Source organism: Oculina patagonica, chromosome 7 (assembly GCF_052425735.1).
Source record: "Oculina patagonica isolate OP01 chromosome 7, crgOcupat, whole genome shotgun sequence".
In the NCBI taxonomy this organism is placed as follows: Eukaryota; Metazoa; Cnidaria; class Anthozoa; order Scleractinia; family Oculinidae; genus Oculina; species Oculina patagonica.
This window is the reverse complement of record NC_135764.1, coordinates 6,549,838-6,575,017: the sequence shown is the minus strand read 5'-3', so window position 1 is coordinate 6,575,017 and position 25,180 is coordinate 6,549,838. Positions and strand designations below refer to the sequence as shown.

Genomic DNA, 25,180 nt, shown 5'->3' with positions numbered 1-25,180 from the left:
GAACCCCCCTTAACTTGGTTGTGTCATGTGAAACAGCTGAGTCAAGGCTTCTTGGCCCTCATGCATTAAGCTTGAGACTCATACAATCAGATGCAATCTACACTGAAGCAGTTATTTCCAGCATGAAATAATTTTGAATTAAACGGTTCATTTTGAAGCCAGGAAGTTAAAGTACACCTAATCAGTGATCATCCCAAAACAATGTATATCGCTACGTCTTTAGTTTCATCTTGTTACCTACTTTAAATAGCTGGAAACAACAATGATCTAAATGGCATTCTGGAAAGGCCATATTGTTGCTCATATTGTTGCCCTCGATATTTCCAGGGAGAGAAAATACAAGGCCACCCTAGAGGGCACTCAGCTTTGCTCATTCCAAAGCTCACCCTTAACGCCGATTTCAATTAGAAAGATCTGGGGTTGCGATCACCAATAGCAAAAACATAGAAAAGACAAGCAGCAAAAGAACTGCAAACCCGTGTGTGTTTTTTTTTTTACAAAATCAAGAAGCTGTTTTTGTTTGTGTACATTCAAAGGGGAGGATCACAATTTTTTAGACTCCAATTTGGGGAGGGTCACAAATTTTTTGGCTCCAGTTTTGGGGAGGGTCACAATTTTTTGAGCCCACTTCTTCGAAGATTTAGTGGCCCTCCCCCCCCCCCCCCCCGATAAATAATGACCGGTCCCTTATGGAGTATGCATAAATTATTTCTCGTTGACGATAAGAGTCACGCTCCTATGAATTACTATCGCCGAACGAATCTCTTTCGTAAAATTCTATTCTCATTTATAATATAGATAGGAGTCTGCGCCTCGTTGACTATTTGCTCATAGAAAACTTGGGCTCGTAGTCTAATTGTTAAAAGAACATGGAAAACCTATCTTCTAGTAGGTAAATAAAACATAGAAAAATCATGTTTTATTGTTTTTCGTCAGCTTTCCTCGAGTGCTTCGCGCGTCGTTGACTGTTTGTTGGCTATAAACCACTCATATCCAACAAGGGCGAATGGAAAAACTGTTTTCTTTTAGCCCTTGGATTATTAAGTATAAACCCACTGGACATTTCATTTTGATGTAAACGAAGTGAGGCGGGAAAAATTGTGGCGTGGTGTTCACTTCTTGAGTGGAGAGGAAACTCGCAAGGAAAGCGAGCGAGAGAGTTTTCTTTCGAAGATTTTCTTCGGCAGTCTCCTCTTAAATCGTGTATTTATGCTGGAAAATTGTGACAACAGTTAACAGTTACGGGAAGATCCGAAGCAATAGCTTTTCTAAAAATTATACGCCTTGTGCAAGTCGAACAAAGCAAGGGACGGCTGTCATCGAGACAACTATATTATGCTGAGACGAAATTGCACTCAGGGTCGGTGAAGTTCAAAAAGACAACATCAAGATTAAAAGGTAACAAACTTATCTGTGCCTTATTTTACGTCGAACACTGAATGAAATTGTGTCAGTTTTCTGGTCTTCCCGTAAACTATTTGCTGCTTTTCATCTTCGTTAAGTCGCGCTTTTATGCGGCTCATGTTTTCTACATTTCCCTCGTGTTCTCAAATGCCCGTCGTGTTTTATGACAGTTTAATATACAATCTTCGTTCACTGTCCAAAATCCACGCGCCGCTTGTCTACAGTGCCCAGGCGCCCTACGCGGCGGGTGTCTTGATACGCATCTGCCTCCGGAGGCGCCCTCGCGCCCGCCCCGCCGGGTGACTGCCTGCGTCCGCCGTACGGCTGTGGCCGTGCGGAGCGCTCGGGGGGGTTCTCCCTTCGCATAACCGGCGAACTGTGTGAAACAAGGGGATTCCTCCGTTCTCCGCTCATAGGAACACGTAACTCGGCGCGGGAAACAAATGTAAGTTGTTGGTACGTAGTTTAAACTGTGATTCAAGTAGAGGGACAGGTGTCCTACATCGGGCGACGGATATCAATCGGACGGGGTACGCTGACCGTCGTCCGATCGGGCGGTCCTACCGCGCGCGAAAATCGGTGGGTTGATACTACACTTCTTATTTTTAAACATTAAGTTTGTTGTTGAAGTTCGTTAGTCGTGATCGCTTGCAGTTCGATGCAGTGTACTCAGATTGTTTGTTAAAAGGGTTGAGTCTGTTCGTTCGTGTTTTGTTGACAAATACACGCACTTGCTGGCCTCACAATGAACTCAAAATTCACGCTCGCCTCGTGCAGTTTCAACAAACACTCACAACATCTCAACCCATAAATAAAACATGGCTTAGGCTTCTTTATTTGTTAAATAAAAAACTCTTATAAACACCCAGAAAAATAAACGTTCTTCTATAGTTAGCGCGAGCAAAGAGAATTAACATTTTGATAATCGAAATAAATGAGTGACTTTCCTTTCTTTTTCTAGCGGTATTTTCTAAAAGAAATAGAAAACATTTTCTGCGTGTTTTTCCTGGTCGACTAAAGTAGCCACTCAGCAAGTTCTTTTTGGAACTCTGCGAATCTGATTGGTTGTTTCACTGTTTTCTATTTAAACCAACATGGCTTATGATTGGCAGGATCACGTGACCAAAGTACAAAAAAATCGGTAAATAAGCATCAGTACTCATGATGGTGACAGAAATGAAAAACTTACAGAGCACTGATCAAGAAGATATATAAAGAACCCTTCGTTTTATGGGATATATTTACGGTTTATTGGTTTTCTACTGCTAGCAGCCGCTGTAAACAAGTTGGTTTTTCTCTCGCCGCAACGAATGTCCACAACTTAAGTACCTGAATCATTTAAATTAAATAGCAGTTAAAATTTTTCTTTTGTTTGTTTGTTTTTGTTGCTGTTGTTGTTTCTTTTTTTTATTGTTTCACAATTCCGCGTTTTAGGATATTACGTCATTTCGCGTTTTAGAATATTCCGTCATTCCGTGTTTTAGGATTTTCCGCCATTCCGCGTTTTAGAATATTCCGTCATTCCGTGTTTTATTTCCGCCATTCCGCCATGCCGTTCCGACATTCCGCCATTCCTCCGAATAGGGTCACCCCTCGTATGAATTACTATATAGCCGAACGAATTTCTTTCTTAAAATTCTATTCTCATAAAGCCAGACATACCTTGCATATGTTCCGTATTTGTTCTTTTTGAAAACATAAAATCCTTGAATTTGGAGTAATTCCACGAATGGGCTTATTTAAACTACCGTATTTTCGAATAAACGCCTCCCTCGAATAAACGTCGTCCTCGAATAAACGCCGCCCTCGTAAAAAACCCCGAAATATTAAAAAAACCGCCGCCCTTCCAATGATAGAGTCAAAAAGCAAATCCAGTAATAATCAGGTTTGAGCAAGGCTCAAAAGTTATTTTCCTTGACTCTAACATTGTTTTAAGATATAGACAAGCACTAAAACATTTTAATTTATGTTTTTAAAATTCAAATGTTCAGTTGCCACACTATTGTTAGCAAGAAATAAATTGAATTTTAAATAAACGCCTCCCTCGTATAAATGCCGCCCTCGAATAAACACTGCACTCGAATCACGAAAAATTTAATAAACGCCGCGGCGTTTAATCGAATAACTACGGTAATTTAAGCACTTTAAAGGGACTTTGTCACGGATTGTGCAAGATTTTTGAAAAGCCAAAATTTATATTTGTGAAGTAGGAAACCTAAAAATAATGGTTCACTTTTGTTAAAAAATCTCTATTTTAGAGCTCTGAAACTGTTAACAAGTGTCTTTGGCTGCAGATGGCTCGGATGGAAATGGATTGCAATTTGAAAAATTAATGCTTAACTTTTCAAGTTGTTTTTGTGCGTCTTCAAAAAATTGATATTTATTATAGCCATAGCTTGATTTTAATCCACAAATTAAGGTTATATCTTCCTTTACATGTCCAACGATAATCTTTTTCATGAGTAAAGTTGCCTACCACTAATTTAGTCCCCCTGACGTAGCCCCTTTAATTAATGAGTTTATCTACAGACTGATAAGATTACATGAAGATGCGCAAACAACAAAAACTTGTTTAAGATTTGTTGTGGACGCCGGGCATTGACGTCATAAATGCGTGTCATACCCGAGTATTACATGACAACTGCAAAGGTCAGGCATTCGTAATTATGACAGGTAGCTTATCTTACAACGTACCCCAGCATATTTGGGTGATAAGTCAAAGGAAAGGAGTATTTCCTGTGTATCACGGCTGTGTACGCGCAGGAGAACCATGATATCAACACAACTAATTTGGTTGTTCATTTTCTATACATTTCTGCATCTGGTGAAGTCAGTTACAGTGTCTACGAAGTATGGAGACATCGAAGGTCTTGTGACCTCCTACAAGAATGCCTCGGGTCCGTTCAAGTCTGTCAACAAGTTTCTTGGCGTTCCTTTCGCCGCTCCACCGATTGGAGAGCTCAGACTAAAACCACCACAACCGCCAATGGCATGGAAAAACGTTCGCCAGGCGACAAAACATGGAAACATTTGCTGGCAAAGTAAATATTTTGAGCAGAGGGTAAGGTACTTTGTTTTAAATTTCACGTACAGCGAGGATTGCTTGTATCTAGATGTTTACACTCCAAACGTGAGCTTGAATTTACCCGTGATGGTTTATATTCACGGTGGAAGTTACAGATTTGGTACGGCAATATTATTCCCCAGCGATATTTTGGCTCTTCAAGGGGTGGTAGTAGTTGTGATCCAATATCGTCTCGGTCCATTCGGTTTCTTGACAACCGGGGATTCTGCAGCCCCTGGGAATTTCGGAATGTTGGATCAGGTTCAAGCACTCAAGTGGGTCAAAGAAAACATTGAACATTTTGGCGGGGATCCCAGCGAGGTGACCATATTTGGATTAAGTGCTGGCGGAACAAGTGTAGGCCTACATTTGCTGTCGCCTCTATCAAAGGGCCTCTTCCACCAAGCCATTGCAGAGAGCGGAGTGGATTTGAGTCCCTTTGCGATTCAACCAATTTCGTTTGGCCTCCGTTTCACCAAAGAACTCGCTCAAAAGCTGGGTTGTACTACAAGAGACCACGAAGCAATGGTCGCCTGCATACGGGAGAAACAAGACACGGACATACAGAAAGCCTCCGAGATTAGCTATCGATTTACTGATTATATGCTCTGGGCGCCAGTTGTGGACAAACACTTTCTTCCTGACACCCCTAGAAATCTGCGAACTGAAAACAAATTCCAGAAAGTGAAATTGATGATCGGTTTCAACAGTCAGGAGGGTGGGACTTTTCTTGGGTTTATGGCGAACTCGTCTTTTGGGATGGCGACAAGCGTGGACAATGGAGTGAGTCCGTCAGTTTTCAAGGAATTTGTAACTAAGCTTGCCCATGCTCGAAACAGCAGGTGAGTTAATTTTTTGTTGTCAAGTGAATTACGTAATAGATGTTTCGACGGCTCTGATCAGTGCTCTGTAAGTTTTTCATTACTGTTACCATCATAACTGATGCTTATTTACCGATAAATAAGCGTTATTTCGTACTTTGGTCACGTGATCTCGCCAATCATGAGCCATGTTGGTTTAAATAGAAAACAGTGAAACAACCAATCAGATTCGCAGAGTTCATAAAGAACTTGAGCTATACTTTAAGATGAATTGCAAAATATTTCAATATAGACAATATACATATATATTTTTGTTATATTTCAAATCATTAAGTAAGTAACATTAATATAATTGAAACTGTAAGCTATTTTGATTGTAAGCAATTGTAAGCTATGTTGTATTGTAAGATTTTTTTTCGTATTGTGAGCAAGTTAGTGTTGATAGTTAAGTGATTAGTGTTGTAAATAACGTCAATATCGTAAGTAAAGCTAGTAAATAACGTTAGTATTGTAGCGGTTGTAAGTAAAATTGTAAGTAATGTCAGTATTGCAATAATAATTAAAAAAAAAAAAAAACCTTACATTTAAATATCATTAAATAATGATTTTCACTGAAAAAAAAAAAGAGTTCATAAAGAACTTGCTGAGACATGCAGAGTGACTTCTTAAACTAGACCAGCTGAAACACGCCGAAAATGTTTTCGATTTCTTTCAAAACATACCGCTAGAAAAAGAAAGGAAAGTCACTCATTTATTTCGATTATCAAAATGTAAATTCTCCTTGCTTGCGCTAACTATAGAAGAACGCTTTTTTTCTGGCTGTTTATAAGGATTTTTTATTGTTTAATATGACATAACTAACAACAATTTTTCGTCTCTCAGAGAAGAGAATGCTGACCTTATCGCGGACGCGTTGCAGTTCATGTACACCCCATGGCCTGACAACAGTGATAAATACGCACTAAGAAGCCAACTTGTGGACCTCATCGGTGATTATATTTTTGTCGCACCAAGCCTCAAGGTCGCCGATATTCACAGCAAAGCTGCTCCAGTGTACTTGTACGAGTTCGCTCATCGGAAAACGCTCGGCAACACAAATAAGAAATGGATGGGTGTGGTCCACGGAGATAACGTACCTTACGACTTTGGAATGCCCTTTCTCCCTAAACTTTACCCAGGTTATGACGCAGCCGACAGGAACGTCAGTTTGTTTATCATGGAAATGTACGCAAAGTTCGCCAAGACCGGCGATCCAACACCACAGCCAGTCAGCGGTGTTACGTGGGAGAGGTACAACACCAGTCACAGAGCTTACTTGCGAGTTGACGCTCATCCCAAGATGGCGGCGGCGTTTGCTCCTCGGCGAATGGCTTTCTGGAATGATTACCATCCTAAACTGGCGCAAGTGAAGTTTGAAAGTAAAGTAGTAGTGGCCAGTGGTGCTTGTACAGGTGTTGCCATGGCAACGTTCATACACCTTGCTCTTGCCATCATTTTAGCGATTATCCACTGAATTCTTAAGGTCTCACGTTTTTTGTATTTTAGTGTATCGGACGAATCTCAGATGGTTTGATTATCACAGTCATGATTTTTGAAACATTTTCAATTTTTTGAACGATACAGAACTGAAGCAAATGATATTTTGAATTTAAAGGTATACGACATGAGCATTTAATGACTTACTGAGTGGACGTTTGGGAGAACGAGGCTTACTAGATCAAACCAGAATTGCGGTCTGGGTAAAACCTTAATGGTATTCTACTTAAGTGGAAAATACGTATACAACAATTCAGGGTCTGGTTACGACAATCCCGCAATTCAGGGTCTTTTTTACGACAAGCCCGCATCCCGCATTTTTTAAAATGGCTATCCCGAATCCCGTTTTTTCCCCCACCCTCCCCCCCAAAAATAAAAAATCTAACGGAAGATTAATTTCTGCAAAAGCTAGAAATGTAATATGTAGATTGGCGCTTTCCATTGATATTTTGAATTTACGCGTGCAAAAAACGAAATAGCTTTTCATACCTCAGTATGATGAAAGAGCACTAAAGAAGTTTACAGAAACAGTGTCGACCGCATCTTATCTGAAACGATACACCGCGTGCTCGCCCGGTTGATTCGCGTTCGCTGCTTGAACGTCAATTTGTGTCGTGACGACTTCCCGATTTCCTGACAGAAAGGTTAAAAATCCCGCATCCCGTGCCTAAATTTCGGTTAATCCCACTTCCCGGAGAGCAGTCAAATCCCGAATCACGTCACGAATCCCGCACTGTATTTTGGTCAAATCCCGGATCCCGAAAATACCCTTCCAGACCCTGACAATTATTTTAAGTAGTAAATTTAAATGTAATTCGACTTTTTCTAAAATAACTAGTACGATTTAGCGGCTGGTTTTCTTCGACTTCTTCGCTTGTTGTTAGGTTCAGTCAGGTAACTAGTTACCAGGTTTCAAGAGATTCCCCCGATCAAAAACGAACCGATGACGTCATGCACGACTCGGAGTTCCAGTTCACGTGATCGTTGAAGAGCCCACGATGCTGGTGGTCTTTTCGCATGTAACTGATCACAGAGCTAAACAGGCGACGATAGATTTTCTTTGTAGTTTCCAGATGTATAGCCCTAAATACTCCAAAGCACAGAGTTGTGCTTATTTCTGCTCGAAAAATGTCCTGGTGGCGCTCAACACTCTTTATATTGTAAGTATACGGCGAAATCTTGTAATATTCGGGCACAAAGACGCGGCTTTTGCGAACTGTTTTGAATAGGGAAAATTGATTTTTGAAGACTTTTATGAGCTTACGTGGCATTTTAAGGCTTTTAAAATCTCCCACAGTTATAATCCCAATACGTTTCAAGATCTGATAAGGGATTTGAGGAACGGAAATTAGGATTTAATTCACCGTACGTGAAATAAATCAAAGGGAAATTACGTAAGAAAATAGTTCTCGATCAGCTTGTTGTTCCTTTGCTGCAAAAGGCCTAAGCTGTTAATTAATTAAATCAGCAAGCCATATTTTTCATACGGTACAGTTTTGAAGAAGCCGAAGAACTATTTTCAACCTTTTTTTCAGATTCTTGATTTCATTTCAATCAGTAGAAAAGCTTTTAAAGGATTCTAAGATTTTCATGTAGCGTTTGCAAGTCCACGTTTTGTGAATAGCTAATTACGTAAGCAGACAGGTCTGCTTAATTATCGGATTATTTTATTTTAATTGTCTAGAAATAAAACTACCGTGCTCATCAATTTTTTTTCATTTAAGGCTTCCCTCTTTTTCTGTTAAAATATTCGATTTTATTGCAAAGTTGCAGAGTTTAATTTTGAACAATCAATGAGCATGCAAAATTCAAGGAGATATTTACTTTGTTTTGATCAGTTTATCTTTTGTTTATTAAAGACACAAGGCCAGGGTATATGAAGTATTTTTTTTGTGATTTAATAAGTTCCTTTCAAATTGAAAGACTTCTCAAAGTAAAAAATAAATCTCTTATTATTATTTTTATAAGAGGTCAGTGGCAACTAAACAAAAAGAAATATTATGGACTATTAAGCTTAAGACCAGTTCCAGATAATTTATTATTACTTGAAATGATAAAATTATGTCAGAATTGTTCAAACAAAAAGTACTTAAATTGCAGCCAGGATTCATGATTAAAATTTATCACTGATATGTTTCTTATTTTTTTTTCTGTTCACAGTTCATAGCCTTGGTATTAATAAGTGTAACTGTTTATGCAAAAGTGTCAGCTAAAATAACAAGTTTACCGATCCTTGGTGGAGTGATAGCATGTGGTGTTTTCCTTCTCCTTATCGCAATAATGGGTGTGGTTGGTGCCATACGACACAGCCAAGTTATTCTATTCTTTGTATCCTTTTTATATTGGTAACATGACACATTGTACTTGTACTTGTGTTGTGGGGGGGGGGGGACAGGGGGGTCTGAACCTCCCGCCTCCCGTACCTTTTACTCCCGCCTCCTGCCCCTTTCCGTAGCTGTTCTCTCCTGTTTGTTCCATGTCCATTGCGAAATATAATGAAATGTTACGAAATTTTACTTGTTTTCTCTCGGTTCCCGCCACCTTAAAGGGACATGGTCAGCGTTCACGTTTTGAAAAAAGTCCACCTTAACCCGAAATCAAAATACACGTAGAGAACCTTCAGAAATCTGCTTCAATCTTCTCAGTGTTTTTTTTTTTCTTCTAAATTTTCCCATTTAGTGAAACACTGAGAAGATTGAAGCAGATTTCTGATGGCTCGTTTTGAAAAAAGTCCATAGTGGTCTTTTTTCAAAACGTGAAAACTAGTGTCCAGGTCAGCGCGGTAAGAACGCTGACCATGTCCCTTTAAGAATCCTTCCTCCCGCCCTCTCTCCTCCCGCTTCCCGCCCCTTTTCTCCCGGGCTCCCGCCCCCCTGTCCCCCTCCACTGTGTTTGGTCAGGTTAATTAAGAAATAACAAATATATTTTCAGTTGGGATGCCTCACATCCTGTGTGGAAGCAAGAACAAAGCTTCAATCACTATATAAGCTTCAATGCTTTATTCTAATTTAACTTGATAATGATGACATGGCGTCATCGAAACGTCATAACCACTTTCTTAACGCTAATTTTTCTTCTCAAATGTTTCACAAAACATTTTTTTTTCAAACAAGAATTGTAGGATCCTTTAATCCTTAACTCATCCATCAGTATATGATCATTATGGCACTTCTCTTTATCGTTCAAATGTCGGTCTCCATTGGTGCGGTAGCCGTTTCCCATGAACAGCAGTCCAAGCTGATGGAAGCTGGATGGAAAAGGATGTCACCTGACATGAAAAGTGATATTCAAATCCTTAAAGACTGTTGTGGATTTAAAAATCAGACCCTTACACCAAGTGACGATCACATGGGACATCCCAACTGTGATGATGTAAGTAGGAAAAGTTGAAAAAAAATTCTGAGTCCCAAAGGGAATAGAACCCATGGCCTCCTCTTTTTTATTTACTACACACTTGACGATTTCGACATTGCTGATGCTAGCAGTATGCAGGTTGCGTGTCACACGTCAACCTAGTAAATGGCCCAGCTCACCACGAGTCTCCCGTAGCTCAGTTGGTTAGAGGGCCCGATTTCAACATTGCTGATCCTAGCAGTATGCAGGACGCGTGTTGCATGTCAACCTAGTAAATGGCCCAGCTCACCACGTATCTCTCGTAGCTCAGTTGGTTAGAGCGCCCAACCGGTATTTGGGAGGCCATGGGTTCTATTCCCGTCAGGGACTCAGAATTTTTCTTTGGCCCACTCTCGTGTCATTGTTGAACAATTTTTCTTCATCATTTATCACAGAGCTTAAAATTTACCATCTTTATTATTTACTAGGAAAAAGTTGTTCACTGTTATTTTATGGCCTGAATGTCTTAACTATCCATCTTTATGGACCAGACAACCATGACAACATGGTGGCATAGATGTTGTGGTTTAAATTTATTTTTGGTATAAATTTTTCAAACAAGTTTGATTTGTATTTCCCTTTTGTTTCAGATTATGATAATGAATATGAGACAATGAAAAATTAAAACCAAACCAGTTTGAAACCAAAGATAAATTATTTAAACCACGACATAGATAAAGAGGTGATATAAATAGGCTTAATTGATTAGAAGTATCAAAATGTATGTATAATTATCTTATCTTTTTGTTGAATTTCTTTTAGCTTAAATGCTGTACTAATAAAGCCCCTAAATGTTTGAGCTGTGATACGTGCTACGACAAGCTAGAAAACGTTGTTAATCACCTGCTGAAAGTGGCTGGGGGTATTGGTCTGTTCTTCAGTTTCACATTGGTAAGTTTGTTCATTTAACCATGTTTGTTGTTGTCATTGTTTTTATTTACAATGTATGATCATTTACTCACTTACTGTTAAACGTGATGCACTGCATTACATTACTGCATCATTTTTCAATCATAAGCAAACCAGCAGAATAAAGACATATGTAATAAAAAAGAAATATATGGATTCTGTGCAAATTAAAAGAATAAATTTAAATTTGATAAAATTGTGATTTTTATACCCTTAATAAATAGTTTAATGTACTATCATGTACTATCTTTTGATCATGAGTAAGCTTTGAGAAATTTAGTTCATTTCTATAGAAATACAACAAGGGTTTAGCATAACCTTGTACCACAATAAGCTGCTTTAATAATGCAGCTTGTCAATGACAGGGTTGGGGTGGGGGGGGGGGGGGGGTTGGTGTTGTGTTGTCAGTCACAAAAGACCTTGCATGCTTTCACCTCCTACATGCATTGTGTACATATGTACTAAAATCTAGTAGCTGTCACAGAAATGATATATGGTTAAATTACACATGATTTCATGCCATGAACTAAAAACCTGAAATCCCATAGATAGGGGTGCTTTATGATAATATTTTTTAGGTAGATAGTAAAGGTAGTAAGAGTTTTGAATATTTCTTTATAATATCAGCTCTTAAATTGAGAGAACATTGTCGCTGTTTATTATAGTGACAGCCTGACTTGCTTGACGTGAATGTAGGTAGTATATTTTTGTAGCTGGTAGTACTTAGTTTTTTGCATGTGTAAGTTAAAGTAAACATCTTGACTTCTTTTAATCTTTCTAACTCTCTTCTCTTATTTCTATCTCTCGCAGCTCTTTGGTGTGTACATGGCATGTCGCTACAGGAATCAGAAGGATCCTCGGGCTAATCCTGGTGCTTTCCTATAAATCTTTGGGTGTTGGGCTTTTATGACCTAGTTTGCTTCTTTCTTTAACCGCTAAATTCTTTTAGATAATTACTTTGGATATAAATATTGTGTAAAATACAGCTAATTGATTTATGGTAGAGGTATAAGGGATAGCAGTGGAACTATATGTAATATATCAAACCAAATAGGGAGTGCAAGATTGTATTTAATCCAACATAATTTCAGAACAGAGTTGGAAGGATGTGAATTTTTTTTTAAAAGACTTGATTATGTTTTTTGATGAAATCTAGTTGCTCAAATGCTGATTAGCACTAATCCAGAATTACCGGTAATCAGGTTTATTGCTGTTGTTGAAAAAAATAAATATCAGAGAAAATTAATTTTTATCACTAAAAAGTTATGAAATGAGTTTGAAGTTGAACTAATTCTGTTTAGCTAAACAGCTTTGAACAACTGAACCCTAAGGTGTATGGATGTGTATATATAAAGAAAGACCTTTAAAACAAGGAACAATTATTACATAAAATTTGTAGCTACATGGCACGGAGCAAATATTTTCCAAACAGCATCAATAACTTATTCAACATCAAAGTTCAGCACGAGGATATTTCATAAATCAGTATTTTCAGCAGTTTTTCATAAGTTAAAAATTATCCTATCCTGGCTCTTCTGCAGGCTTATGGAAATGAAACAAAAAAAAACATATTAAGGTTGCACATGAGAAATGAATGAACCATTTTATTTGATTTCTTCCCTTTTTAAGAGCCAAGTTAGGATTTTGATATGTTGTTAGGCATGTTTTTTTTTTCTTTGAGGAAATATCATGAACATTTTTTATGCTAATATAACCTGTTCATACATTTTGTACCACCTAAAATCAGTTAAATGATCCAAGTTGAAAATATTAAAAATTGTTTGTGAGACTATAAAGAGCTTTTTACATATTTTTAGACAAATGTGACGAAAGGAAATATAGGCGGTGTTGTTAGTAGTCATAAAAGTTAAGGGCATTAGAGGACTAACTAGTCAGAAAACCAGGTCAGATAGTGGAGATAGGAGCAGTAGAGCAGGCACCCATATATAATTATGTCTTCAAGTTTGCACCTTCACCTGTCCCCTGGTGCCAAGTTGGCGCATAGGCCTAGGGCCTGGCACAAGGGGTTTGCGCAAGGGGGTGGGGTACTCCCCCAAAATACCTATTAGGATATGTGCTACCCAATGGGTCGTGAGTTTGGGTTCCTGATCTAGAATGGGGTATGATATTTCGAACGCACGAAAGTTTCAAATTATCAACAGCCACAATTGAACTGTTTCTAGAGCAGCGTATCATTTTTAGTGCAAATTCTTTCTAAAGCAGGGTGCTACTCTGAAGACCAAGGTGGCACATACCCACCCAAAACATACCTGAGTACCCCCCACCCCACCCCCCGGGGTCTGACTGTGCTCTCTTTAGCTCTCTTTCACTACTTATTTTGAAAATTCTTTTCAAACGTAATAACTAATGAACTGTAGAAGCCACCATTAAAAAGAAACATTAATTTATAGTGCAGCTATTAAATTATACTGTTAATAATTGAATGAAAATAAGCTTGGACAGCTTGGTTGATGGTTATAGTTTATTATTGTGTATGTAGAAGTAATATATATTTAAAAATGTTTAAAATCCTCAAACTTAATACTTTCCAACATTCTGCAAGTAAAGGATCGTTAAGGTGCTATTTTATGTGTAAGGAAGCCTTCTTTGAAATAATATGTAGCATAAATGGCGTGTGGTCAGCTTGTTGTATTTAAACGGATTTAAACTTTATGTTAGCTTCAGAATTAAAATATTATGAAACCTACCTTTGTATTTACTTTTGCTATATGTAGCGAATCTTTGACAGAAGCGCGTTCCCTTGTTTTCTCTACTGGGTTCTTGAACTCTCGACTCCTCGCTGGTGTTGCTCGTCACGCAACACCAATCCCAAACGTGCGCGGTTGCCCGTGAGTAGCATTGCGTGACGATAACCAAAACATAAATGTCACGCTTTTATTCCAGTTTTTGTTCCAGAGCTTTCCAGTTACAGCTAGTGTCAGTTACTTGAACGGTAGCTACTCAGGCTTGTAAACGTCCCGTTAGAAATAATTGAAAGAGAACGAGAATTGGGCATATAATTCAGTACCGGATGGGCGTGGCTAATCCACATCCCCTCCACCCCAGCCCACCCCCTCCCAAAAAGATATTTTACCCTAGATATCGTAAGAGACTCAAATCTACAGAAAATTGTTTACTTCTGGCAACTTGGATGCTCGTCAATCAATCAATAAGTCGATCATATCGTTAAATCGTTTATCTTTCCTTTGCATGCGTACAAACTGCAGTCGAGCATCTCTGCAAATGCTAATAATTAATTTTAATTTTTTTTTCAGCTTCTGGGTGTGTGCTTGACAAAACGTGTGCGTAACAGACAACAGAAACCTTATTTGGACTGACGCGGCGAGGGAACTGCCGAGGGTGCCGTGCCTCCTGCTCAGTCGGCTCCTGCGAAGTGTCTGATTTTCTTAGTAGTATTTTAAATAGTAAAATTATTGCTGATGGAAACAAAGTTAAAAACTTTTATACAGCTCAATCAGCTTACATGTGAGCTTTATCTTAGTGCAGAGCTTAACTTTTTATACGTCAAAATTAATTTCTTCGCTGATGGATACAAAGTTGGTATTTTATAAGGTATACCCGTAACATATTCATGGCAACGATTTTTAAGCACCAGGGACGCTATGAGTGAACTTTTGCGATTTACTGATGTTATTAACTGGTTTAGGGTAGATATCTTTCTTCCGGCGTTCGTATGGTGAATTAGACCGCAAATTAGAGACCTTGTCTTTTTTCACTCGCATTTTTCGCGCTGTCCACAACTTACCGAACGCATGGAACAGGCTAATTCGACAAGGCATATTTTAACTGTGCAAGGGCTTGTTACAGTCCGAACAGAACGGCCAAAAGTTAGAAAAGTCCCCAAGAAAGAGTCAACCTCCCGTCCCACGCAGACGTTCTTTTGGCTCGGTTGCGCGTCGAGCTAAAAGAACGTCAGCGTAGGAGGCTAAGGAAGGGTAGTAACGAAGATGTTTTTTGTCGCATGTGTTTAAAAAAAGTAATTTATTATAGGAGTAATATATGAGACAAAATTTTAGCAATTAGTTCCTGCATGGTACATTGGTTTTGTTTGTTGTGAATGGGTTAGTTTCATAAGAGTCGAATACAGTGTCGTAGCAAGGGGAGGGGCCGGGGGGGCCCGTGCCCCCCCCCCCCCCCAGTTTTTTCAAAAAGTAAAAACAGACCTGTATAAAATGTTGAAAATAAAATTTTTTCTCCCGAGAGGTTTGAAACAATAACATTTGTACTTCTTTACATTTTTAACGTACGTATATTTAACAGCCAAAAACTAAAACAATCCAGAAATCGTGACAACAATGTCTCAAAAATGTCAAAATGTCTCAAAAATGTCTCAAATTTGCGATATGTGTAAATCACAAATAGCTCTTGGAGAACGCTAAAAATAGCATTTCCAAGCCTCTAGATTTCAAACTTTTCTAGGGAGGCATACCCCCAGACCCCCCTAGCGGCTTGCGCCTCCGGCACTCGCGTGCCCCTCCACTTATTTTACCCTTGCTAGGGCACTGGAATAAGAGGGTTGTGGGGACATTTGAGGAGCTTAGAGGGGTAAAGAATATTACAGTTAAGAGAACTAGTACAAAATAAAGAAGAACTCTCAACTAGAACATGGAGGTATAACGAGGCTGTACAAGACTAAAGATTTATTTATATTTGGTTCAGTTCAATACGGAATCGTAAAGTTATATTTAGTACATTGTCAGTCATAATTTAATATAGTCCTTGATAAACTTGTATAAAAATAGATGTACTGTATTTATAGAGTATCAAAGTAAATGAATGACAAGATCGTTGTACAGTCTGGTCATCAATTTAGTGGCAAGTCAGTCTTTGTAATGAGTGTTTTATCAAAACAGTGTAACATTACTGGAAAAAAAGTTTATTAGAGTCATTGCTGAAGGGTCACTACCAGATTCTAGAACAAGTGCTTTGTGTGGGTTCCAGGTGGAGCACGAACAGTGAGTCGCGCTAAGGTGATTTGCACTTCCACCGACCGAGAAGCCCACATTACCACAGGTTCCAGTGGTTTCCTTCTCTTTAATTAGTCTGTTCCTCTTCACTATTTTTCAGTTCCCTTCGGCACTCCTAGACCTCTAAGCTCTTTTAAAAGTCGAGTCGAGAAAGTAACTTTTAATATACCGTGACGGCTCCGTTGATGGATAACGCTATCTGACCGGATAAATCACCATCCAGCCCGACTGCGTAGATATTTCAACCAGGCCCTGGGCTGTCATGACCGGCTGTTCAAAAGACGGATAAATCGCTTTCTTCCGAAAGAAGTGTTAGAATGCCAAACTAACAGTGAACTAACTGCGGATTATTCAGCGGATAGCGTTATCCATCTTGTGGACAACCCAGTTTTGACCTGTTTTATCCCGCCTGGTCTCACCGTATAATATCCCCAGGTATATCATAAGTGGTGTTAGCGGGGAAGTTCACGTGCATGCATGAGGGTGAACGGATGACCAACCCCAGGTTGACGGATGACACGCGGAGGGGCTGGGTGGAGGTCGTCAAGAGGAGTTATTGGACAAAATTATGTACCAAAACTATTTACACCTGAATGCAAGCTTTTTTGTGTTACTGCTTCAAATATCTTATCGAAAGAAATCTTTTCTAACAACACCAAACATCGAAAACAAATTTCGAAGTTCCACTGAATTCCCATTAATCGCTTTTGCCCATAGCTTGTGAACTTTGAATATCATTTTCTCAGACTCTGATAAGAAATTGTTGTACCAAAATTATTTCCACTTTATTGCAAACTTTTTTGTTACTGCTTCAAATATCATATCAAAAGAAATCTTTTCTAACAACAACAGACATCGAAAAAAAATTTCGAAGTTCCACTGAATTCCACTGAATCGCTTAAAGACGAATTTACAAAATGGCTACACGTGAGATTTTGCCTATAGCTTGTGAACTTTGAAATTCATTTTCTCAGACTCTGAAAAGAAATTGTTGTTGGTGTTATCACGGATAATTACTTACATCTTTACCTTTTATTAAGGGTAAGAAATAACGCAATAGGATTTAAATTATTCTGGTACTTGATTTTTGTCCAACTTTAATAAATATTACTCGACTTCCTAGTGGATTCCGTCTTAATCACTCCTGAACTATCTTAGATTGGTTCACAATAGAAGGCTCTCGTTATGAGTCTCGTATAAGGTCGTATAAGGCCAAGGTCTCCAGCTGTTATGGCGAAAGGAACAACGCCTTGGATCTCCTTTTGTAGAAGAGAGGGACAACTATTACCCATATATACTAGTAGTAATCAGCGATTAGGGGAATGCGTTCGAGTAAGGCTTGAAAGGAGGGGTAGTTTTTGGTGTTGACTGAGATTTCCCCTTTTTCTTGTACAATTTGTTGGTGATGGGACAAGAGAGGAAGGTGAAATGTTTGTAAGAATAATTTAACAACATTGATTGCGAATAAACTGTGAACAATAACTTTATTAATTCCAAGAATGAATGACAATTGCTTGTCTTTGAATGTGTGTTATGTGTAACACACAAGTATGAAAGTAACGACACAGTTCAAAGTTCAAACTTAAACTCAGCTGTGGCACTGTTCCTTTAAGGTTACAGACAACATTATTTTATATTTGAAACAGCAACATGTGAATTCTATAGAAAGCACTTTTTACTTGAAACAGCAATATATTGAAGTATGAATAAATATTGCAGAATTTGCTTTCAACTAAAAATACTTACTGCCTGGATAATTACATTGTCACACCAAGTTCCTGGTGTTGACATTTGCTGAATGTAGTCTTGCCAACTATTGTCAGAAACGCTCTCAACATAAAATTCTGAATGATTATTCAAGTGCCAAATACCAGCAGCACGAATTTGAAAATGCAACTCTGCAGTTCCATACAGTTGGTGTGAAACTGACCTAAAAAACAGTCCCCACTCCCACCAACATCATAAGGCATTAAACTTATTATGAAAGTCTCTCATTAAGAGATACCCAAGGCAAATTACAACTGTCATTCGCAGGAAGCATACCTCCTTTTAAATTTGAACTTTGGAAAATATGACCAAAAGCGCTATTGTGACTGAAGTCAGACTTTGTTTGAAGCATGTCAATTGATAACTCTTTCTGTTTACCAGTGCAATACTTGTATCTTTTTTTCTCTTTCTGTTTGTTTATGAAAAAAAAAACATATTTACTGTACAAATGTTCAGAGTTACACAAAATAAACCATTTCTTGTAATTGCTACAAAAATTTCTAATAAGTGAGGAGCTTGGGAAATTATGTTTCAGTAGTTTTTCAAGTCTACTTCTTTATTTCTTCTAAGCAATTTAGTAACTCTACGAACAGAAATGCGAGATGGTTCTCTGTCTCGTTTCCTGTTGCTTTTTGCTTTTTTTACAGCCTGAGATTTCTCAGCATTTGTAGAGATCATAGCAACAGAACAACTCCTATCGCCATTCTTTCAGCTACAACACGGACATCTCTTTCATATCTCTTTATAAGCTTACTATCATAATTGTTGTGGGTATCATTTATCGAAGTCTGGACAGAACTCTGTGCACGACGTGATCTGGTCACGTTAAACAAAAGAATGCTTCCGGTGCCGCATTTACTCGACTGAACAATGGTTCGGTTGTATTCGATCGCTTCATCGGCTCTGATGTCGTCTACACCGTGCAAATGTTTAACGCAAATGCGAGCCTCGTCACTCGATAACGCCGTGTTCTGATCACAAGTAATGATCAAGTGGCTCAACAGCCGCTGAGCTACATAACTCGGAAAGTTTGTTACTTGATCACAAGCCATGATCAAGTGGCACAATGGCCGCTGAGCTATACAAATCAGAACATTTGCTATTTGACCACAAGCAACGAGAGGCGATTCTTGTACGAGAACGAAAGTAAACAGTTTTACTAAGTACACAATCTAGCGACCAAACGAAATGTTCTAGCGAATTCGTGAAGCACGCGTGCAGAACAGCGACCAAAGACGACAAAAGGGACGATTCAATGCGAAAACGAGACTAAAATATCGTCGCACCAGTTTCCCGGCCGAGACTTGCCCCTGCAAAAATCAATCGGGGCGGCCAATTTGGAGTCCATACACCTGCGCGCGCATTACGGCTCGATTCATTCCGCATAACAGTGCACAGGCCTACCAACTCAAAAGACACAGGACGCAAAACAGAATTAGGCTTGCGCTCTCCTTCGTCGAACGCAATAACATGCATGACACACGTACTTAGTCACGCAACGCTTCTGGGCGTTGCGTGATTCGGGTCGTACCACTGTGAAGCCGTATAAATAAACGAAAACCACTCAGCACAGTCACAATGTTTGAGTCATGTTTTAAAAGGTCCTATTTGAAGGTCCTATATCTCACTTGACAGTTTAATGCGTATAATTGTTTTGGAATATTTTTACTCTTTCCTTGTATTTCCGATCCGTTCTCAGTCGGAAATTCCGAAGACCCCAATCACTTCCGATTCCAAAAAAGGCAGTGACAAGTCCCGGGGGAATTTTACGCATTCCGATTCGGCCCGAAAGTCAACCACAGCACATCACACATTCGTCCAGAAAAGATTTGACTGAAAATGGTAACTCCAGATTGAAATATTTCAACCAACTATTGGTGAATTAACTTATTTATGACTTTCTTTCTTTTGCAGACGACTTTATCTGAAGATCAAATATCTGGTAAATAAATCGCCGTTTATCTTGCAAGTTTCTTAAAGTTATATTTTCGTTTCCTTCTGATTGTAGTTTTCTCGTATTTTACTGATTTTAAAATTATTGTTTCTTTGCTCGGCTTGTGAACTCATGGCTTTATCGTTTCTCCAGAACACAAGGAAGCTTTCATGCTCTTCGATCGAAGGGGCGATGGAAAAATCGAATCATCTCAACTGGGCGAAGTGCTGCGATCTCTTGGGCACAATCCCACACAAGCCGAAGTCAAAAAGGCTTTGAACGAGGTCGATCCTAGTGGTAAGCTTATGTAATGTGTAGCTTATATACAGAAGCTCAAATTATTTTTAGAGTATTTAACAAACGTAATCAGGGTGTCGAACTGAAAGTAATTAGCCATTTCGCGGTGGAAAATCATAATTTGCCTTGAATTTCAGAAGCCAATTTTGAGCGGTCGCACGCTCGATTTCTTCATACAAGCTTAAATTTACAATCATTGTCGATCGTTTTGTGACAAAATAACCGCACCTTTGCTGCCTTATACTTTTAATATTTTCGCTTTCCTTCTGATAAGCTTTCATAACAAACACTGAATGTTGAACATATGCAATCCTTCGTGGCCTAGGTCCATCTTCGCGCCACGAAAGAGTTCTCTGGCAAAAAAGAGAAAGAAATCTTGACGTATAAAAAGTTAAGCTCTGCACTGAGATTAAGCTCGTGAACGTGTAAGCTGATTGTACTGTATAAAAGTTTTTAATCTGTGATGTATTTTTATAATAAGTTTACTTGATTGCCTCAGCGGCAAACTTTCTCGATTGAAAAGTAAACAAATGTAATGTCTACGGTTTACACGAAAAAGAAATTGTCTTTCGTGATAACAACTGAGTCATTCGTATGTTTTGACCGGCTAACTCTTTTGTTATTTCCTGTGTTCTTCTACGTAAGGAAATTTTCAATAATAGAAGCACTGAACCTCGTAAACAATGACGTTGCTTCAGTGTGCGTGCTCATTGTATCTTTGTCATGGGTCATTAAAAGCAAGCGGCGTTCGAGAAGCGAGAAGACCTTTTCAATTAGTCATAATAAACAAATGCAAATGCGCTTGTAATATAAAAGAGTTAAAAGGTTAACTATGGGACTTTTTTATGCTCTGGTTATAAAATGCTGCAATAATCCCATTGTTATTTTTCCAAGTAAATAATTTTACTTTGTGGCCAAGGAAACAAAATAGTTGGAAGATATAATGGCCACAGCAAAATGTCACTCCTGTTGACATGATTTGCATAACGTTAACAGTACTGGTAAATTCTGATCTTCCAGTTTTACCTTTGTCTGAGGGTGTCAATGGGGTATAGCTATAGTCAGTAAGCAGCTAAAAAAATGCTACTTAGTCAGTAAGCAGCTAAAAAAACGCTGCTTAGTCAGTAAGCAGCAAAAAAATCGTTTAGTCAGTTAGTTGACATGATTTTGAGTCCTGCAGACATTTATAGGGTCTTATAGTGGTTCCCAAGTGCTGTCGCACTTTTCCAGCTTGCAATGTTCTTGAACAGTACATCAAGTCAGCTCGAAGAATATATAGATATATATTTTTACAAATCCAGCCTAACCACTGCCCTAATTTGTCTTCCATTTCGATGGAAGGAACCAAAGTATCACTCTTTTTCATCATCATCCTCAGACAAATGAGACAAAGATAAACTGGAATCAGAGTCAGAGTCATACTCTTCGATAACTTCCTCTTCCTCTCCTTCAGTGACTTCCTCCACATTGCTTTCAAGAGGATCTTGTGGTAGGTTTAGCCCATATGCTGACATGGGCAATGTGCCAGCTGAAACTTTTGTTGTTTGCTGCCTAACAGTAAGCTGTCGATCACACTGTCAATGTTCACTCGCCCATTCCCTCATCTTTGCAATGTTCACCTTGTCTATGGGCACTACTGGGATTGGAGTTAATTTCGCAATAGCAGACAGATCTATTGCGAGCTCTGGAACTGGATAGTAGGATCTTCGGTGGGTGTAGTATTTAACAGACCAGTTTGTTAGTCGCTTGATAGATGGGTACACTAAAGATCAGCTTAGTAAACTCTTCGACTCATTAATAATGTCATTATTTCTGTATGGATTAGAAGTGTGGGGCTCCGCCTATCAAGGCAAATATTTAGATCGGATTGACACTTTCTTTCGGCGAGCCTATCGTTTTGGCTATACAAATAAGATCATTTTGATATCTGATGTTATTAAGAATAGGGACAGTGATCTTTTCAACAGAATCACAAGTGACACTGGCCATGTATTATATGACTTGCTCCCACCCAAACGGAACAGAGCTCTTAGAGAAAGGGGCCATGACTTTATACTCCCTAAAGTAAAAACAGAACGTTTCAAACGCACTTTTGTAAATAGATGTCTTTTTAAATTTATTTCTTAAAATCCTTGTAACTGATACATATAATAGGTTCATTTTACTAGTTTAGCTTATTTTAGATTGTTTTTTTATTGTAAAGCCACACGTTTGTTGTGACTAGCTTCTTAATAAAGACTTCTACTACTACTACTACTACTACTACTACTACTACTACTACTACTAGATTCTCTTATACCCTTTCCAAACTCTCGGCAATAGTCTAGCAAACTTGGTGCTGGGTGTTTCTTCTTTGTGGTTGTGTGAAGGTTCTCTATCACCAAAGTCAACAGAGACTGTAGGTTGATCGCGTTTGCAGCATCTGGACTTATGAATTCTGATAGTTTTAAAAGACGGCTAATGCTGCTTAAAATAAGTAAAATAAGCACACAAGATTTCATGGTCTTGCTGGCTACTGTACTCTCTGGTCCATTGGTGATTCTTTCTGAGCCAATCTGCAATTGTACATCTGAGACACATCTTTTGAGGAACCTTGTAACACCCTGTAGACAGGTTTGCACATCCACAAGGGTGGAATCCATACCTGTCTGGCCTCGCAAATGAATTCCAAAGTTACAAAACAGGTCCCCAAGGTGTGTTTGGAATTCAACCGTACCGTCCAAAGGGGTTACAAGCTTGACAATAAACATTTCTTTCTTTTTTAGTTCACAATAATCTTGTTATTCTCAAAAAATATTCATTTCTTTTTATCAATTTCAAACTTTTATTGGTCGCCTTTGCTCCATATACGCTTAAAAATCACATGCTTTTATACGCTTGTCAGTTAATATTTTGTAATTCATACGCTTACGATAGCGAAAAAAGTCCTTTATACGCTAAGCAGTTAACCCCATTGACACCCTCTTGTCTGCGGCACAGACAAACTTGCCTGCCAATAAGGTCTAATTCTTGTGGTCAAGTCCATATGAGAATTTTCAAACATGCATCTTGGTTCCCTACTATGAGACCCTGTCAGGGGGGTGGGTTCCATGCATTTTGCTTGCCTGAGTTTAAAAATGCCCCATATGTTAGTGTTTTATCATACTTTATGTCGCATGACTTTGCTGCCGGATTTCTTTTGTTGTGATTTCGTTCTATGTGCGCCTGGGGTATTTCGCAGAATGCAGAACGCAGAATGATGGTGACGAAATGGCGATAGTATAAATCCCTAACCAACAAATAAAATATAACTGCAAGCAAACAAGAGTGAGGCCTTCCAATGGGGGTAGCTGTGTCACAATGTCGCATGTTTCTGAGAACCTTTGTTGCCTAGCTAACAGCTGTGAATGTTGCTGTCGTTTTTTACCCTATTTTGTTGCTGTCGCATTGTGTTGCTGGACATCGCATTTCAGTGCTGTAATGATGTCGCTTGTCGCTGTTAAAATGTTCCTGAAAAAATGATCATACTAGTCTGATATTAATGTTTACTGTTATTTACCTCTCTTCAGGTGCTAATCGTATCTCTTTTGAAGAATTTCTGCCAATTTTCCTTTCCTTTGGTCAGCGAAAACCCACTCAAAGTTCCAATGAGGGTTTTGTGGATGGTCTGCGAGTCTTTGACAGGGATGGTAGTGGCCAGATATCTGCTGCCGAGTTGCGTCAATTGCTGACAGGATTAGGTTAGACTCTCTGTTTGTCCTTTCAAAACATTTATTTCCAAACTGAGTGGAGTGAGTTGGAAATTAATAAATCTCAAATGTTGTCAGATAGGGCAAGGTGAGGAAGAGAGTACTGCACAGGGACCGCAGAGGGTAGGGGCTATAGCCCTACCACTTTTTTTGTTTGGGTTGATTTTTTAGGGCTCTTGATGACATGGATTATGTATGAATTGTAACACTTGTAAGTGAAGAATGCATCTACTCTTGTATATACACTTCACAAAGTCCTACTAGCCCTACCACTCAAAAATGGTCTCCACGGTCCCTGCTGTATATACAAATTCTGAACCTCAACCCCCTCAGCAATCAACCCCCTCAATAACATTATTTTACAATTAATAGGTCATGATATTAATGACAATAACAACTTTATTCAAGTGTCAAGGTATTTAGCTTTAAAGCTAACAGGGAAAACTGATGCCTAGATAATGCCTACATAATAAATTATTGAAATTATTAAAGAAGTTAAAAACCTATAACTAAATTAAAATAAGTAGAGTCTTTATTTTGTCTTTATTTTTTGTCTTCTTTTTTTTTTTTTTTCTTTTTTTTTTTTGTTCGTTATTTTGTCTTTATCTTATCACCAAAATAACTAGGGATTACATGTATGTATTACAGTTATTATAAACTCCTCGCAATATAGTCTTGTACTGTCGATACATGAACGATCACTTGCAGGCTATAAACATTTGTTTTTACTAACAGGCTGATTGTAATAATTGGTAGTTCAAATTATGAGTTTTGTACCAATCAGTTTAAATGACAAAAAATTATACGAAAACCTTCCATAGCACCCAACATATTTTCTTTGTTACTTTACCATATATCAGTAACTGACCACTCATAATGGGCTTGAACAAAGACCTCTTACAGGGCTCGAGACTAACGGTAGCCAACTAGCCACAGGCTAATGGAAATGCAGTTTTGGCTAGTAGGTTCTGGGCTTTCATTAGCCAAAATGGCTAGTGAAAATTTCAGGAATTTGATTGGAAGAAAGCCATACATGGAAATCAACTCCAAGAGAACAGAACTCACAAGCACACTGTCGTCACATATAAAAATATCAAAAACTGTGGACAAGCTGAAATTACTAAAGAGTAACCTAAAATTAACCCTAAAGATAATGATAACTTAGCCATTGAAGACGGCAAAGTGCCTCTGCCCAAACCTAAGTTAGCTTGAGAAGGCTAGTAGAAAATTGGTTTTGGCTAGTGAAATCAAAGATGTCACTAGCCAATAGGCTAGGTAGCAAAAAAGTTAGTCTCGAGCCCTGTCTTAGCAATAGCAGAGGTTCCAACCCTGCCGCTTTG

At 38.6% G+C, this 25,180-nt stretch overlaps 3 protein-coding genes across 5 annotated transcripts in view; all 3 read left to right on the top strand.

Moving 5' to 3' along the window:
* The window catches only part of LOC144661428 (myosin-2 essential light chain-like), a 136,255-nt gene that overhangs the window by 109,560 nt on the left and 1,515 nt on the right, over positions 1–25,180 (top strand). The window contains exons 1-4 of one of the 2 annotated variants that reach the window (XM_078522191.1): positions 19,597–19,724; positions 19,797–19,824; positions 19,969–20,112; positions 23,661–23,831. In XM_078522191.1, coding sequence (XP_078378317.1) covers positions 19,722–19,724; positions 19,797–19,824; positions 19,969–20,112; positions 23,661–23,831 — 346 coding nt within the window. In that variant the 5' untranslated portion in view covers positions 19,597–19,721. Of the gene's footprint in view, positions 1–19,596; positions 19,725–19,796; positions 19,825–19,968; positions 20,113–23,660; positions 23,832–25,180 lie in introns of those variants that run through there. The other variant, XM_078522192.1, reaches the window with a different exon arrangement.
* LOC144661390 (neuroligin-4, X-linked-like) lies at positions 3,957–6,957 on the top strand. Its single transcript, XM_078522136.1, has 2 exons — positions 3,957–5,310; positions 6,172–6,957. The coding sequence occupies exons 1-2, from the start codon at positions 4,175–4,177 to the stop codon at positions 6,800–6,802; spliced, it is 1,767 nt and encodes a 588-aa protein (XP_078378262.1). The 5' UTR covers positions 3,957–4,174; the 3' UTR covers positions 6,803–6,957.
* LOC144661426 (tetraspanin-31-like) lies at positions 7,616–14,520 on the top strand. Of its 2 annotated transcripts, none has more exons than XM_078522188.1 (5): positions 7,616–7,985; positions 8,986–9,153; positions 9,976–10,197; positions 10,981–11,109; positions 14,403–14,520. In XM_078522188.1, the coding sequence occupies exons 1-5, from the start codon at positions 7,824–7,826 to the stop codon at positions 14,463–14,465; spliced, it is 744 nt and encodes a 247-aa protein (XP_078378314.1). In that variant the 5' UTR covers positions 7,616–7,823; the 3' UTR covers positions 14,466–14,520. The 2 variants fall into 2 exon arrangements, with proteins under 2 accessions (XP_078378314.1, XP_078378312.1); XM_078522186.1 differs by lacking the exon at positions 14,403–14,520 and adding an exon at positions 11,938–13,834 and having other exon boundaries at positions 7,646–7,985.

What these genes read in the sequence shown, in the direction of transcription:
- LOC144661390 (XM_078522136.1), top strand. Translation starts at nt 4,175, where the DNA reads ATGATATCAACACAACTAATTTGGTTGTTCATTTTCTATACATTTCTG. An exon ending in GCCCATGCTCGAAACAGCAG is followed by an intron (nt 5,311 to 6,171) that starts GTGAGTTAATTT and finishes TTCGTCTCTCAG; the next exon opens with AGAAGAGAATGCTGACCTTA.
- LOC144661426 (XM_078522186.1), top strand. Translation starts at nt 7,824, where the DNA reads ATGCTGGTGGTCTTTTCGCATGTAACTGATCACAGAGCTAAACAGGCG. An exon ending in GCCAAGTTATTCTATTCTTT is followed by an intron (nt 9,154 to 9,975) that starts GTATCCTTTTTA and finishes CTCATCCATCAG; the next exon opens with TATATGATCATTATGGCACT. An exon ending in GACATCCCAACTGTGATGAT is followed by an intron (nt 10,198 to 10,980) that starts GTAAGTAGGAAA and finishes AATTTCTTTTAG; the next exon opens with CTTAAATGCTGTACTAATAA.